Raw genomic sequence first — 12,887 nt, forward strand, 5'->3', positions numbered from 1 at the left:
GTTGTCGTTTCTAAGCTCCCCGGCCTTTCTGGCAGCAGCAAGCATATTCTGTCTCTGTTACGATAATTTAAGAGCCTGAGCAGGAAGGGTCTAGGTGGCACCCCAAACATAGGGAGGAGATCCTTGAGGCCTAGCAGGATGGTGAGAAACTTCTCAGCAAACTCGGCAGTATTGGTCCCCCCGCCCCTTTTAGGGAGACCCACCACCCGCAGATTGTTCCTCTTGAGTCTATTTTCATTATCAATGGATTTCTCTTACAGAGACTGTACCTGTTTTTGCAGTATTCTCAATTCTCTCAAGTCCACCCTCACTGTGTCCTCCCACCTGAGAGATGCGGGACTCTGCCTCTGATATCCGGGACCGGAATCTGTCCATATCATGACGAAGGAGACTCTCCTACACAGACACTGCGTCTATCTTTGTGGTGAGCGTCTCCTTTATCGAGGTGATTGCCGCCATGAGGTCTGTGTTAGATGGCGCCACGTCCCCCATGCCTGCACCCGTCGTCTGAGTGCTCACCACTACACAGGATGAGGAGAGGGGAGAATAGCGCGCAGGCAAGATGGCTGCTGATGTTGGAGAGCAGGCTGGAGGCGGTGGATGTTTTCCGTACTTGCAGCGCCCCGGAGCCATCTAGGAGGAACCGGTCAGGTGCGGAGCAGGGTCCCTCGGGTACCTGTCGTTTAGTAAATGAGCAGGAAACCCTTTGTCAGGATGATGGAAAGGATAAGGCAGAAGCGGAGCTAAGCCACCACATGTCCACTCTGCTTCATATCCAGACACGCCCCCCCCCAATTAAATTTTAGTCTCATCTGACCACCTTAAGAGCCCTTTCACACAGAGCCGCCCATAGCATCGGCGGTAAAATGCCGCTATTTTTAGCTGTGTTTTACTGTCGGATTTGCTGTGCATTTTGGCCGCTAGTGGGGCACTTTTAACCCCCATTAGTGGCAGAGAAAGGGTTAAAACCACCCGCAATTCACTGCAATAGCAGCGTTTTGCCAGTGGTATAGCCACGCTGCCCCATTGATTTCAATGGGGAGCAGCGGTGGAGGAGCGGTAAACACACAGCTCCAAAGAAGCTGCTGGCAGGACTTTTTCTGACATCCTGCCAGCGCTCCATTAGAGACAATGAAGCAGCTGTTTGAAGGCTGATTGCAGGTGCTATTTTTAATGCTATAGTTCCTGTAAAACGCCCTTAGAGTGAAAGGCGTCTTAATGCACCTTGAAGATTCTGAGGCCATGTGGAAAAAGGTGTTCTGGACAGACGAGACTAAAATCTGCACCAGAAGTGATGTTATGACGTTGTTTCTGGCCTGCCAGGGTCAGAGATAGCCGGGGACCATCCAATCCTCAGCCAGCTCTATGGTAATCCAGCATCGGATCTCTGACTTCCCAATTGCACAGGAGAGGCTCAGAGTGGTAGCAGAGGGTGGCCTATTCCTGTAGCTATCAGGCATCATCCAGATATCACCACTTCAACCTAAGGATGTCCTATAGCTGGGAAGTGGTTAAAGTCGCAAGGTCTTGTGCCACGTAGGGTATGAACGATATACAATTCCGTCTGTTCAAAGTGGCATAAATGGCAGAGATGAGTCCTCAAGTTGACATGCATGTTTTGAAATTCATTTTCAGAAAAGGAAAGTGGTAGTTTTGTGTAATGGAAAGATTCACAGGGGGGGTGCCTCGTGAGTTTCTTGTTGTGAAGCCCAGATTGGGAAGGTGTGAACAGATAAAAAAATCCTGTACCAGCATAAACCCTTTGTGGAACCTGGTGAAAAGAGGGAGATTCAGAATCGGGAAACGTTAGAAAGGGGTACATGAGATTGTTCAAGTAGCAGAAGGCATGCCAAGTTTTTTTATTTTTTTTATTGCACAATAGATAATTTTGTTTCATTAATTTGTCATGTTAACTGACCTAAGGGATAATCTGCATATAACATTTCACATCTACCAGAGAACAAGCAGCGCCAAGTGCAGTAGGTTAACACATGCTTTTAATAACAATAGCAAATACACGCACTCTGTGTAGAATAAAGAAAGGCACATCATAAAATAGTCAAATGGACAGCAGGGATCCATAGGAGACGATTTTCTCACACTGGAGGAGGAGGGATCGTCAGTCCGCAGGGTCCCAAGTCTCGGTCTCGGTTGGATGAGGCTAGGAGCATGCATGCTCTGAACGTGTGCATGCCACTAGCATCCTCTGACCGTTACCCGGGACCCTGTAGACTGACAATCCCTCCTGTGCCCTTGGATTTCTTTTATGATGTGCCTGCCTTTTATTCTACACAGAGTGAGTGCATTTGCTATGCTTATTAAAAGCATGTGTTAAACTACTGCACTTAGGTTGGCGCTGCTTGTTCTCTGGTTTTTGTATTTCTCTCTCTAAGGTGCTTCTACCCTTCAGCGTGCTGCCTCCTATTTGTGCCAGTTTTATATCCCTGTGGTTTTTACACCGAGGCTACAAACGTCTTTTTTCCATCTATGGAACTTACATCAGGAGTCATCTATGGAATAACTGGTCACTGACTTACTGTTACATTGTTTTAGCTGTGTCTTGCCCCTGGACATTTTTAACCCCCCTCCCTCCCATCCTGAATATAATACAGCCTTGCTTATAGTTGACATCTTTTAGCACAAAAAAACACTGTTTTTATTCTTTATAACATTTCACATCACTTCTTTCCCTGACAAAGAGAGTACATTGGCAGATGGATTTGATGATGTCCCAGCTAACCAGTGGGCAGAGGATGAAGAAGTGCTTAGAGTGTTGCAAGAAGATGCATTTGGTATCCCGCCCTTTTCTGATCTCTTCCAGCCTGTGACCCTTGGGAACAATACTGGCATCAGTTCAGAGCCTGAAAGTTCCTTCTCTAGAAGGGATCCCGACTTCTGGAATAATATGTACTCAGACAACATGAAGAGGATGACATCCCACGAGAACAAAAATATCAATGAGGATTCAGACCAACTGAATGTACCCACTTCTTCCTGTAAGTGTTTTCCCTGTTCTGTTATCTTGAAATATACTTTGTCAGAAATATGTTGTCTTCTATTTTTCCAAATGCTAAATATTGAATTCAAATCCTTTAAAACCTAATTCCATTTAAACCCAAAAACATAAAGCTTTAAATGGAAAAGGGATGGGTTAGAACCTTTTAATCGATTTATTTTTTTTATTGCTGTCTCTATCCCCTTCACTTTTGTATGCCGTGGCTGTGCGGTCTGCCAGGTTCTGAAAACGGGCCACACAGAACTAACTCTTTAGCAGGTAAAACCATTCCTACTTGCAGCAGTGAGCGTGGCTCAGTGTAAGAGAAATCGTTGTAGTAGAAGAAATAGGGAAAAAGGGAAAAGCTCTCACAGTGCCACATCCGTATATATCAAGGGGAACAAAAGGGGAAGATACCAAATAGGTACCAACGGGTCGGACGTTTAAGGCATGTAAACAAATGAGAAAATAGCGGAAAAATATTGTTTATTATTGAAAAAATACATCGTTTCATAACAGTGTTCAAAATAGATTAAAAATCATATAAAATTATAGATTTTGTACATTGAGCCCTTGTGTGTCTACGCATTTCGCCGTTAAGGCTTCCTCAGGACACGGAAAAAGGTTCAAAGACCTAACAAAGAGCAGGATAAATCTCACTGTCTTTGGATGTGTTACGTCTCAAGTACAAATGTCACAGCAGCCGGAATAAGTCCAGATATGTGGGGAGTGTCTGCCAAGCTGTGGTAAGGTAAACGGCACGTAGAATGTTCAATAAAGATAATTTAATAATTGCTTATAGCAGGGGCTGATGAAATCTCATGTCACGATGTAGCATATAATGGAACAGCCAGTGAAGCACAAGTTCCCATCCATTAGTGGGGCTTAGTAGACGCTGGTAGCAAATAGTGTATCCCAAACAATATATATGTGCACAGCGTCAGGCTGTCTTCCAGGGGCATGTTTTTCTGTCTCGCAGCATATATATCTATCCTTAGCTGCTGACTATATTGTTTGGGATACACTATTTGCTACCAGTGTCTATTAAGCTCCACTAATGGATGAGAACTTGGGCTTCACTGGCTGTTCCATTATATGCTACATTGTGACATGAGATTTCATCAGCCCCTGCTATATGCAACTATTCGCTTTTATTGAACGTGCTACGTGCTGTTTACCGTGTGTGTGTGTGTGTGTGTATATATGTAGTAGTGCTGCGCCATATATAAATAAAGGGGATAGGGGGAGGGGAAGGAGGATAATATATAATAGAAATGGATAATTAATATAAGTGGGGCAATTGATGATAGATACTGAAAAGTGAGTCATCGTTATCAAACTGTTGATTGTTATTCACTTTGTGTGTCACTGTAGGGCATACTTGCTTAAATAGAATAATGTCAAATAATCCTCAGAGCAAAAAAAAAACAAAACAAAGTGCACATGTGCTAAAGGGTTAACTTCCCTATATGAATCTATAACCAATAAGCGTAATAAATAAAGTGCCAAAACTTAATGGTGCAAAAATCCTCATAAAACATTAAAGTGGTGCAAAATTTCACTGTAAACCTCACAAAACATATAAATTATATATAATGGCTATTAAGCATTCATAACTGAACTGTGCAATACATATATTGGAATTGTGCAAACAGGCAAAAATATCATAATATAAAGTGCTAGTGCCTTTAAAAAAAAATCAAACAGTCCAGATAATAGTGAATGTGCCAATGCTGCTGGTGCAACCTGAAGATTATTTGACATTTTTCTATTTGAGCAAGTATGCCCTACAGTGACACACAAAGTGAATAACAATCAACAGTTTGATAACGGTGACTCACTTTTCAGTATCTATCACCAATTGCCCCACTTATATTAATTATCAATTTCTATTATATATTATCCTCCTTCCCCCCCCCCCCCCCCCATCCCCTTTATTTACGGCGCAGCACTACTACATATATACATTTATCTTATCTGAGCAGGAGTTTACCCTTTTTCAGTGCATGCAGCAGTATCCCATCTCCCCCTGTATTGCTTTTACTTGGCTGGCGCAGAGGTACTATACATACTACATGTGCTGTTTACCTTACCACAGCTTGGCAGACACTCCCCACCTATCTGGACTTTCTCCGGCTGCTGTGACATTTGTACTTGAGACGTAACACATCCGAAGACAGTTTTATCCTGCTCTTTCTTGTTACGCCTTTTAACCCCTTTCTGTGTCCTGAGGAAGCCTTTAAGGTGAAACGCATAGACGTGACGCACAAGGGCTCAATGTCCAAAATGTGTAATTTTATATGATTTTTAATCCATTTTGAACACTGTTATAACACTATGTATTTTTTCATTAATAAACAATATTTTTCCGCTATTTTCTCATTTGTTTCAATGCCTTAAAAGTCCGACCTGTTGGTACCTATTTGGTATCCTTCCCCTTTTTTTACCTGACCAGTGGATTCTCCACCAGGACAGTGTTTTGCACATGTGTTTAGTGTTCATGTTACTGGCCCAGAAATCCATTCTGAAACTTCACCAACCACCTGATTCCCCTGACTTGGCACCCTGCAACTTTTGGCTGTTTCTAATATTAAAAATGGCCTTAAAAGGACACAGATTTGATGACATTCCAGACATCCTGCCAGCAGGATGGCCTAGACCACTTGCAATCATTGAGGGGAAAATACATTCCTTAGTTTACCAAAATATTCGACAGGATAATATCAGGGTGACTGTGTGCCAGCAAAAGCTTAGTACAAGTTGGGTGATTTAGCAGGATAACAACGCTAAGCATCAAAGTAAATCCACCACAGATTGGCCTGAGAAAAAGAAAATCCACCTTTTTGGAGTGGCCCAGTCAGAGACCAGAACTTAACCCAATAAATATGCTGTGTAATGACCTCAATAGAGCTGTTCACACCAGACAACGCTACAAATGTGTGCTGAAGCAACTTGTAAAATGGAATGGTCAAAAATTCCTTCTGAAAATTGTGCAGGTCTGATTTGGAGACACCGAAAGTGCTTGCAGTAATTTCTGCCCTAGCAGGTTTGACCTCCAAGGGAGCAAGCACTTTTTCCTCCAGCACTGTGAATGTTTAATGGCTATGTTTTAATAAAGACCTAAGACTGTTTTCATGTTTGTTTGTTTTTTCCCTGGAGTCGCATCTTGAAGTGCAATGGAAAATGTATTGAAGCTTGTCAGTATGTTGCATGCATGGTGGTATATGTTTACATTGTATCCTTTGTCTCTCCAGCTGAGAGCACCCAGTTGCCATGCGAGTTCTGTGAAGAGCTGTTCCCTCTGGAGGATCTTATTTTACATCAGGTACAATTATCACTCTTCTTTTCTTCTTCTTCTTTTTTTTTTTTTGCCTTGCCTAGCAGCACAGCTGTGCCTATATAAAGCTGTAATCTGCTACAGTGAGGGGGGAAAAAAGTATTTGATTCCATGCTGATTTTGTATTTTTTCCCACTGACAAAGAAATGCTTAGTCTATAATTTTAATGGTAAGTTTTAACAGTGAGACAAAACAAAAAAAAATTCCAGAAAAATGCATTTCAAAAAAGTTATTCATTGATTTGCATTTTAATGAGTGAAAAGGGCATTTGACCCCTTTTGCAAAACATGACTTGGTGGCAAAACCCTTGTTGGCAATCACAGAAGTCAGCCGTTTCTTGAAGTTGGCTCCCAGGTTTGCACACATCTCAGGAGGGATTTTGTCCCGCTCATCTCTTGCAGATCCTCTCCAAGTCATTAAGGTTTTGAGGCTGACGTTTGGTAACTCGAACATTCAGCTCCCTCCACATATTTTTAATGGGATTAAGATCTGGAGACTGGCTAGGCCACTCCGGAACCTGAATGTGCTTCTTAAGCCACTCCTTGCCTTGGCTGTGTCATTGTCATGCTGGAATGCACATCCATGACCCATTTTCAATGCCCTGGCTAAGGAAAGGAGGTTGTCGCCCAAGATTTGATAGTACATGGCCCTGTCCATCGTCCCTTTTGATGCAGTGAAGTTGTCCTGTCCCATTAGCAGAAAGACACCCCCAAAGCATAATGTTTCCACCTCCATGTTTGAAGGTGGGGATTGTGTTCGTGGTATCATAGGCAGCATTCAAGGATGCAAATATGTGGAGCTTCACTTTTTGGGTGCAGCTCTGTTTTACCCTGCTCTAACATTGTTTTTTTTTTTTTGAGGTTTGCTAATTGCTATATATGTCATAGTGAGGGTACAATATAGATTAAAGTAGGACCACATTTTGAAAAGGCACTTGGATTGTGATATGCGACTCCCACGTGTTTGTGAATACATACAACTCTTAAACCATACATTGTCTGATCAATGCAAGACCGCTTAAATCTGCCAAATCTGCAAATATGGGATTATATGCCTCAATATACAATAGAAATTGGCAGATCAATGATTTTCAGTGCCAGCACCTTGGCACTATGTGATTGCAGTGTGGGACTTTTCCCTGTTGGCACCACTGCTTTGGGTCCAGCAAAAGGGATGCCAGTGGGACAAGGTCATCTAGTGTCTGGGGAGAATATGGGGAAAACTGCTCATCACCCATCCCTATAAATATAGTGCTGCCCCCAGCTTCCACAGCTGGTTCTATTTGGGCAAATAAACAGCATTGTTGTACCCATTTCCTGTGAGCCTGGCCTGTCATTGGCACACTTCCTGTGGGTGTATAATTAAACATGCTGTGCTGAGAGTACTCCAGGAGTGAGTGGCGGTGGCGCTCACACGTTACTATGTGCTCATTATTCAGTTCAGGAATTTTTTTCTTTTTTTTTTTTTTTTTTTTTACTTGCATTTGCACCTAGCAATCCTGCCAGTAACACACTTCTTTTCTAAGGTTCATAATGCTCACCTATTATATAGTACTTATGGTGGAGCAGTGTTGTCACAGAACACCTCCAAACTCCCCATTTCTAGAACATGGGGGGAGGCGTTCTAGGGTTCACATTTCCAGAGGTGACATTTTCCTGGCTGACTGTTAATGCAAATCTAGTACAATATTCTCACTTGTTTCAGTAGTTCCTGCGGGCACATGCAGGTTGCTTATAACATAGGTACTATAAGTATTATAGGACACCTAAGAAAAAACAAAAAAAAAGGTTTCTGTGTTTTTATTGTCCTTCTAATTCTTCCCCCTTTTTTTTCGGTTTCAGTCTGGATGTAGACTTCCTGCCACATCCTCCAATAGAAGATTTTCCCCTATTCCTAGAGAAAATGTCAGACCATCCTCCCCACCTGTCCAAAGTTCACAAATGGTCCTCCTGCCCTGTGAATTCTGTGGTGTACTGCTGGAGGGAGAAATTCTCTTCCATCACCAGGTACAGTGGAAATTGGTGCCTAATGTGTTCTTAAGACTTTTGGCTTAGATAATTTTAGCTGCAGGCATATTTATTGCTGTGTGCACGCCACTTCTGGTTTAATGCTTTTGTAATTGTGTATATATGTTGGTGCGTTGTAATGCCATTTTAATTTTGATGAGTCGGGGCTATCTGCGCCTGTAAACATGTACAGTATCTCACAAAAGCGAGTACACCCCTCCCACATTTTTGTAAATATTTTATATCTTTTCATGTGACAACATGGGTCAATTTGCTGTCCCCTCAAAATAACTCAACACACAGCCATTAATGTCTAAACTGCTGTCAAAGTGAGTACACCCCTAAGTGAAAATGTTATGTTGAGGGGACAGCAAATTTACATTGGTACGTAAGCTGTACACTCACTACTTTACATTGTAGCAAAGTGTAATTTCTTCAGTGTTGTCACATGAAAAGATATAAAATATTTACAAAAATGTGAGGGGGTGTACTCACTTTTGTGAGATACTGTATCTGCATATACAGCATTTATCTGCGGTTTGTCTGCTCCTGGACTCGAATATATTGCATCCAGGAGTAGATATCTGTCCCTAGCGGCAGGTGATTGGTGAAATTGAATACACATGCAGATAGGGGCTTAGAGCTGCTGACTGTCCATGGTCGTTTCAGCATGTTATTCTATTGCACAAACTGAGCAGCCACAAATACACTTGCCGCATCATAGCCATTTCTTCCAGTTAAGAGAATGATGTATGCAGCAGCTCTGGTGTCACCATGCAAGACACTGAAGTCCTCAAATTGCCCATTTACAGATGGCTTTCATTTTTTTGCGTGCAGAAGAGGAGTTGCTAAATACAGGTAAAGGGGTACCGCGCTTAGGACGAATTAAGAAAGCTTGCTGCCTCCCCAAAAAACTCCCCTGTAGGGGGAGTCCTAGATGTATAAAAAGATGAAATAAAAAGGGGCTGATGGCGCTAACTATATACTGAAGAGTGATCTGTCAAGTCATTCTTTTAGTTGCTTGAAGCAACTCAAACATAAATTAAATACGCAGTGATACGTTACACCTAGCTTTACCCCAAGAGTGTAACTAATTAGGTTGGTCCACCTGTGTGTAAACAGAACTATCAGCCTACAGCCGGAAACTTGAGCCCACACTGTGTGTGTGTGTATGTATAATAAATATATATATATATATATATATATATATATTATAATATATTGTGTAGTGTCCCAAAGAACCCCCCCCCCAAAAAAAATACAAAAGTTGCGCCAAGAATCAAAAACACTACAATAATCACACCATTTATAAGGGGTGCATAAATGCATCCAGTCCAATGTGGTTAAGTGTTCATGCTTTAATAAGTTGTTGCAGGTGACTTGTAGTGCTCACAAAATCTTGGTGACTTGTAGTGCTCACAGAATCTTGACAGGTGATTTGCGTGCTCCCCCTCATAGATCCCCACTCACCAGCTCCTTTGACCCCTACTGGGATAGTGCGCATGTAGAGCCACAGTGTAGACCAGGATCAGGTGTGCACATCCGTAATCCCTTAGGCAACCTTCAAATATAAAGGCAGTGGCAAGTATTGTTGATCATATTCCTAATTAATGATTATGTCTGCTTAGTTTCTCCCAGAAGAGGAGTTGCAATTGGAAGGTGGTTGCTATGAGAAACCTAGACCCTTTAACTTTTTTTTAGAAATCAGCCCAACTAACATTTACTCAGTGTTTGTCATTCTGGGCTAATTTTCTCATATGGCAGAGTATGTTATTTTGCATATACTTGATCTTCTGGTGAATACTGTAGCAGTATAGCCATGGTGCAATTATCTGTAATCCTTGGTTGCTTACCAGTTTTCTGTGTGGTATAGGATCTGTGTGAGAAGTGTCCAGACTCCGGAAAAAGCTCTGCTTTTACACCAGCGCTGCTTCCCGATGATGTAACACATGAAGAGAAGCCTTACAGAACTTATGAAACATCAACTTTTCAGTCCCGCCTTGGTCCCACAAGAGGTTAGTGAGGCCACAGCATTGTAAGGATATTTTCACTGATGAGAACCACCTTTCTATACCGTAGCAGTAGCTTCAGTTTATTTTACTAAACTGAATGTGCAAAGAATTTATAATCAATGATGGTCAAGCTTCTTTCAGCTAAAAGAGCTGTTCTTGAAGTAGAACTATAAGCACAACCTTTCTTTTCCAATTTGGATAAAGTAAGGGAAGGTTATAAACGCTGTCGGGGTTTATTTTTTTATTTTTCTGCAATCTGTGTTTCATTGGCGCGATTTCCCTTCACTTCCTGTCAATAGCCAAAACAGGAAGTGAGGAGAAATCGCTCTAAAGCAAGGAAATTCCTGGTTGTCACTATTGTCCGCATTGGAAGATATTCGCTCTTACTGTTCTGGGGACAACCCAAAATTTTAGATTTTCTTTTAGTTTCACTTTTGATGATGATGGAAAACAGGACAAATCGAGAGGGTGAATCTCCCTAACGGGGACACAGATAGTAAAGAAAAAGACTGGTGTCTCCACTCCATCCAAAACTAACTAGAAGAAAAGTTTTGCCTTTAGCTATATTTTAAATGTAATCTATACATTGCTCATATTGAGAGAAGTAATAGGTTCAAGCTACTCTAGAGCAGCTACCTAATGGAACATGAGCAGGATGCTCCGGCCTTCTCTCGGTTTCCTTCTGGTCCTTCTATTTATGGGGTAACACATGACACCCCCCCCCCCCCCAATCTTCCCATCAATGTAGTGTTTGGTGAATGAACAGCCAGTGACCAGGCATGAGTACCCTCCGATAGGAATGGGGGGAGTGTGTACAGTTCCTGTCCAAGTATTCTACTTGCTCAGCAGTTCAAAACATCGCAGAAATCTGAACCTGCCTGGATGTGAATTGTAATTCCAGGGAAGCAAGTGGAAGATCAGTACATGCTGCTTATATTTCATAGAGAAGAGTGAACCTGTTACTTTGAACACTATGTGCATGTACATTAACCTGTAGCAGCCACATAGAATTTAAAGCTGGGTTAGCACAAAATGGATTCTATTTGCTTGCTATGTGCTACCACACTTGGTAATAAACAACAAAGGGCTCTTGTTCCTGCTTATCTGTTTTGTTTTCCATTTTAGAACTAACTCATAGTTTAAAGTGTTTGTAAACTTAGAAATGAAAAATCATTTTAAGGTGAGCTTTTTAATATCACTATTTCAATTTTGCCTGTAGTGCTTTTCTATTACCTGACTGATCCTACCAGTTCCCCTCTTCCTGGTAGTAAACGGACTATACTAAGCATGACAGGTGACCCATGCCAGCATGGTCCGTTTACTTTCCCTGCCATCCCACTGTTGGCGCACAGCGTGCCTGTATCTTCCTTGGCTTGTGTATAGCCACGCACCCCCTCACCCTTCCTGCCTCCCTTGATTGATGGTGGCTTCCTTAGCTGATCCTCCACCTCTTCTTGAAGTGGGGGGGGGGGGGAAGGGGAAGTGACATCATGCCGCCAGGTAAGATTGTCTTTCATTACCATGGAAACACTGATGGTGGGCGGTAAAGGTCACTTCCTAAAATGACGTGAATGGCCCAACAACAATCACATGAGCTGCATTTGCAAAGCAGAAAACAATTGCCATTATTGGCAAGTTTTATAAAAATGTAAAGATAGATTCATGAAGTGCGTACATTTATGAATTGAAATGAATACCATCAATGTCATTTTTAGTAGATTATTCACATATATCATAAACTAAAGATACAAATACCACCACTAGTTTTATGATCATGATGGGATAGCGTCCGGTTTCTGTTTAGCAGCAGAAGAGGCTTTTAGTTAATACATTTTGTATAAAATTAAATCACTTTTTTTTTTTTTTCATTTTATCTTACCAACTAAAGTTGATGCCAGTGTGGGCACTAACCGATACCTAAGGGAGAATGCAGCTAGACCACCACTTCCTGGGAGAACATCATTTCTAACAGAAAAACGGTACCAGCTGCCAAGAATGAACAACACACTGCGCAACCCCATCCTGGAGGACACGAGAAGAAGAAACCAAGAAGAAAATATGAGGTTCCTTAGAAACCAGCGCCATGACAACCTACCTTCTAGTAGAGCATCCAATAGGTAGACCTAGTTTTCATGTGTACAAAATGCAGGTTTTATACCACTGATGGCTTTTATGTATGGCTCCCCAAAAAGGCAATCTTACAATTAGTTGACAATGATAAAAAAAATGTTCCAGGCACTGATGAATGAACAAAACCCAATGGTATATCTAAACCGTGCTGCTGTCCAGTAGCATGGGTTTAAAATGCTGAAGAAATGGAAGTGACTTGCAGCACTCAGAGTCTGGACTGAACAAATGACTAATGGCTGCAATAACCCACCGATACTTTTAAATAGGCTTGCTGGCTGTTTATTCAAATAGATGAAAAGAGTTAAAAACAGTACATGACTCTTAAATTGTGAGGTTGCAACATTGCCACGCTTGCTGCGAGGCTGGCTCGGGCTCTGATGGATTATGGTGTCAGACTGAGTGAATCC

General features: G+C 41.9%; 1 protein-coding gene across 2 annotated transcripts in view; it reads left to right on the forward strand.

Moving 5' to 3' along the window:
- TRAFD1 (TRAF-type zinc finger domain containing 1) overlaps positions 1-12,887 on the forward strand; it is a 61,397-nt gene that overhangs the window by 42,103 nt on the left and 6,407 nt on the right. For both annotated transcript variants that reach the window (XM_077462031.1, XM_077462032.1), the window contains 5 exons: positions 2,700-2,996; positions 6,250-6,320; positions 8,174-8,338; positions 10,212-10,353; positions 12,239-12,467. In XM_077462031.1, coding sequence (XP_077318157.1) covers positions 2,700-2,996; positions 6,250-6,320; positions 8,174-8,338; positions 10,212-10,353; positions 12,239-12,467 — 904 coding nt within the window. The remainder of the gene's footprint in view (positions 1-2,699; positions 2,997-6,249; positions 6,321-8,173; positions 8,339-10,211; positions 10,354-12,238; positions 12,468-12,887) is intronic.

The sequence above is a fragment of the Lithobates pipiens genome, unplaced genomic scaffold (assembly GCF_037356315.1).
Source record: "Lithobates pipiens isolate NorthernLeopardFrog02 unplaced genomic scaffold, aLitPip1_a1.2 Scaffold_3, whole genome shotgun sequence".
NCBI lineage: Eukaryota > Metazoa > Chordata > Amphibia > Anura > Ranidae > Lithobates > Lithobates pipiens.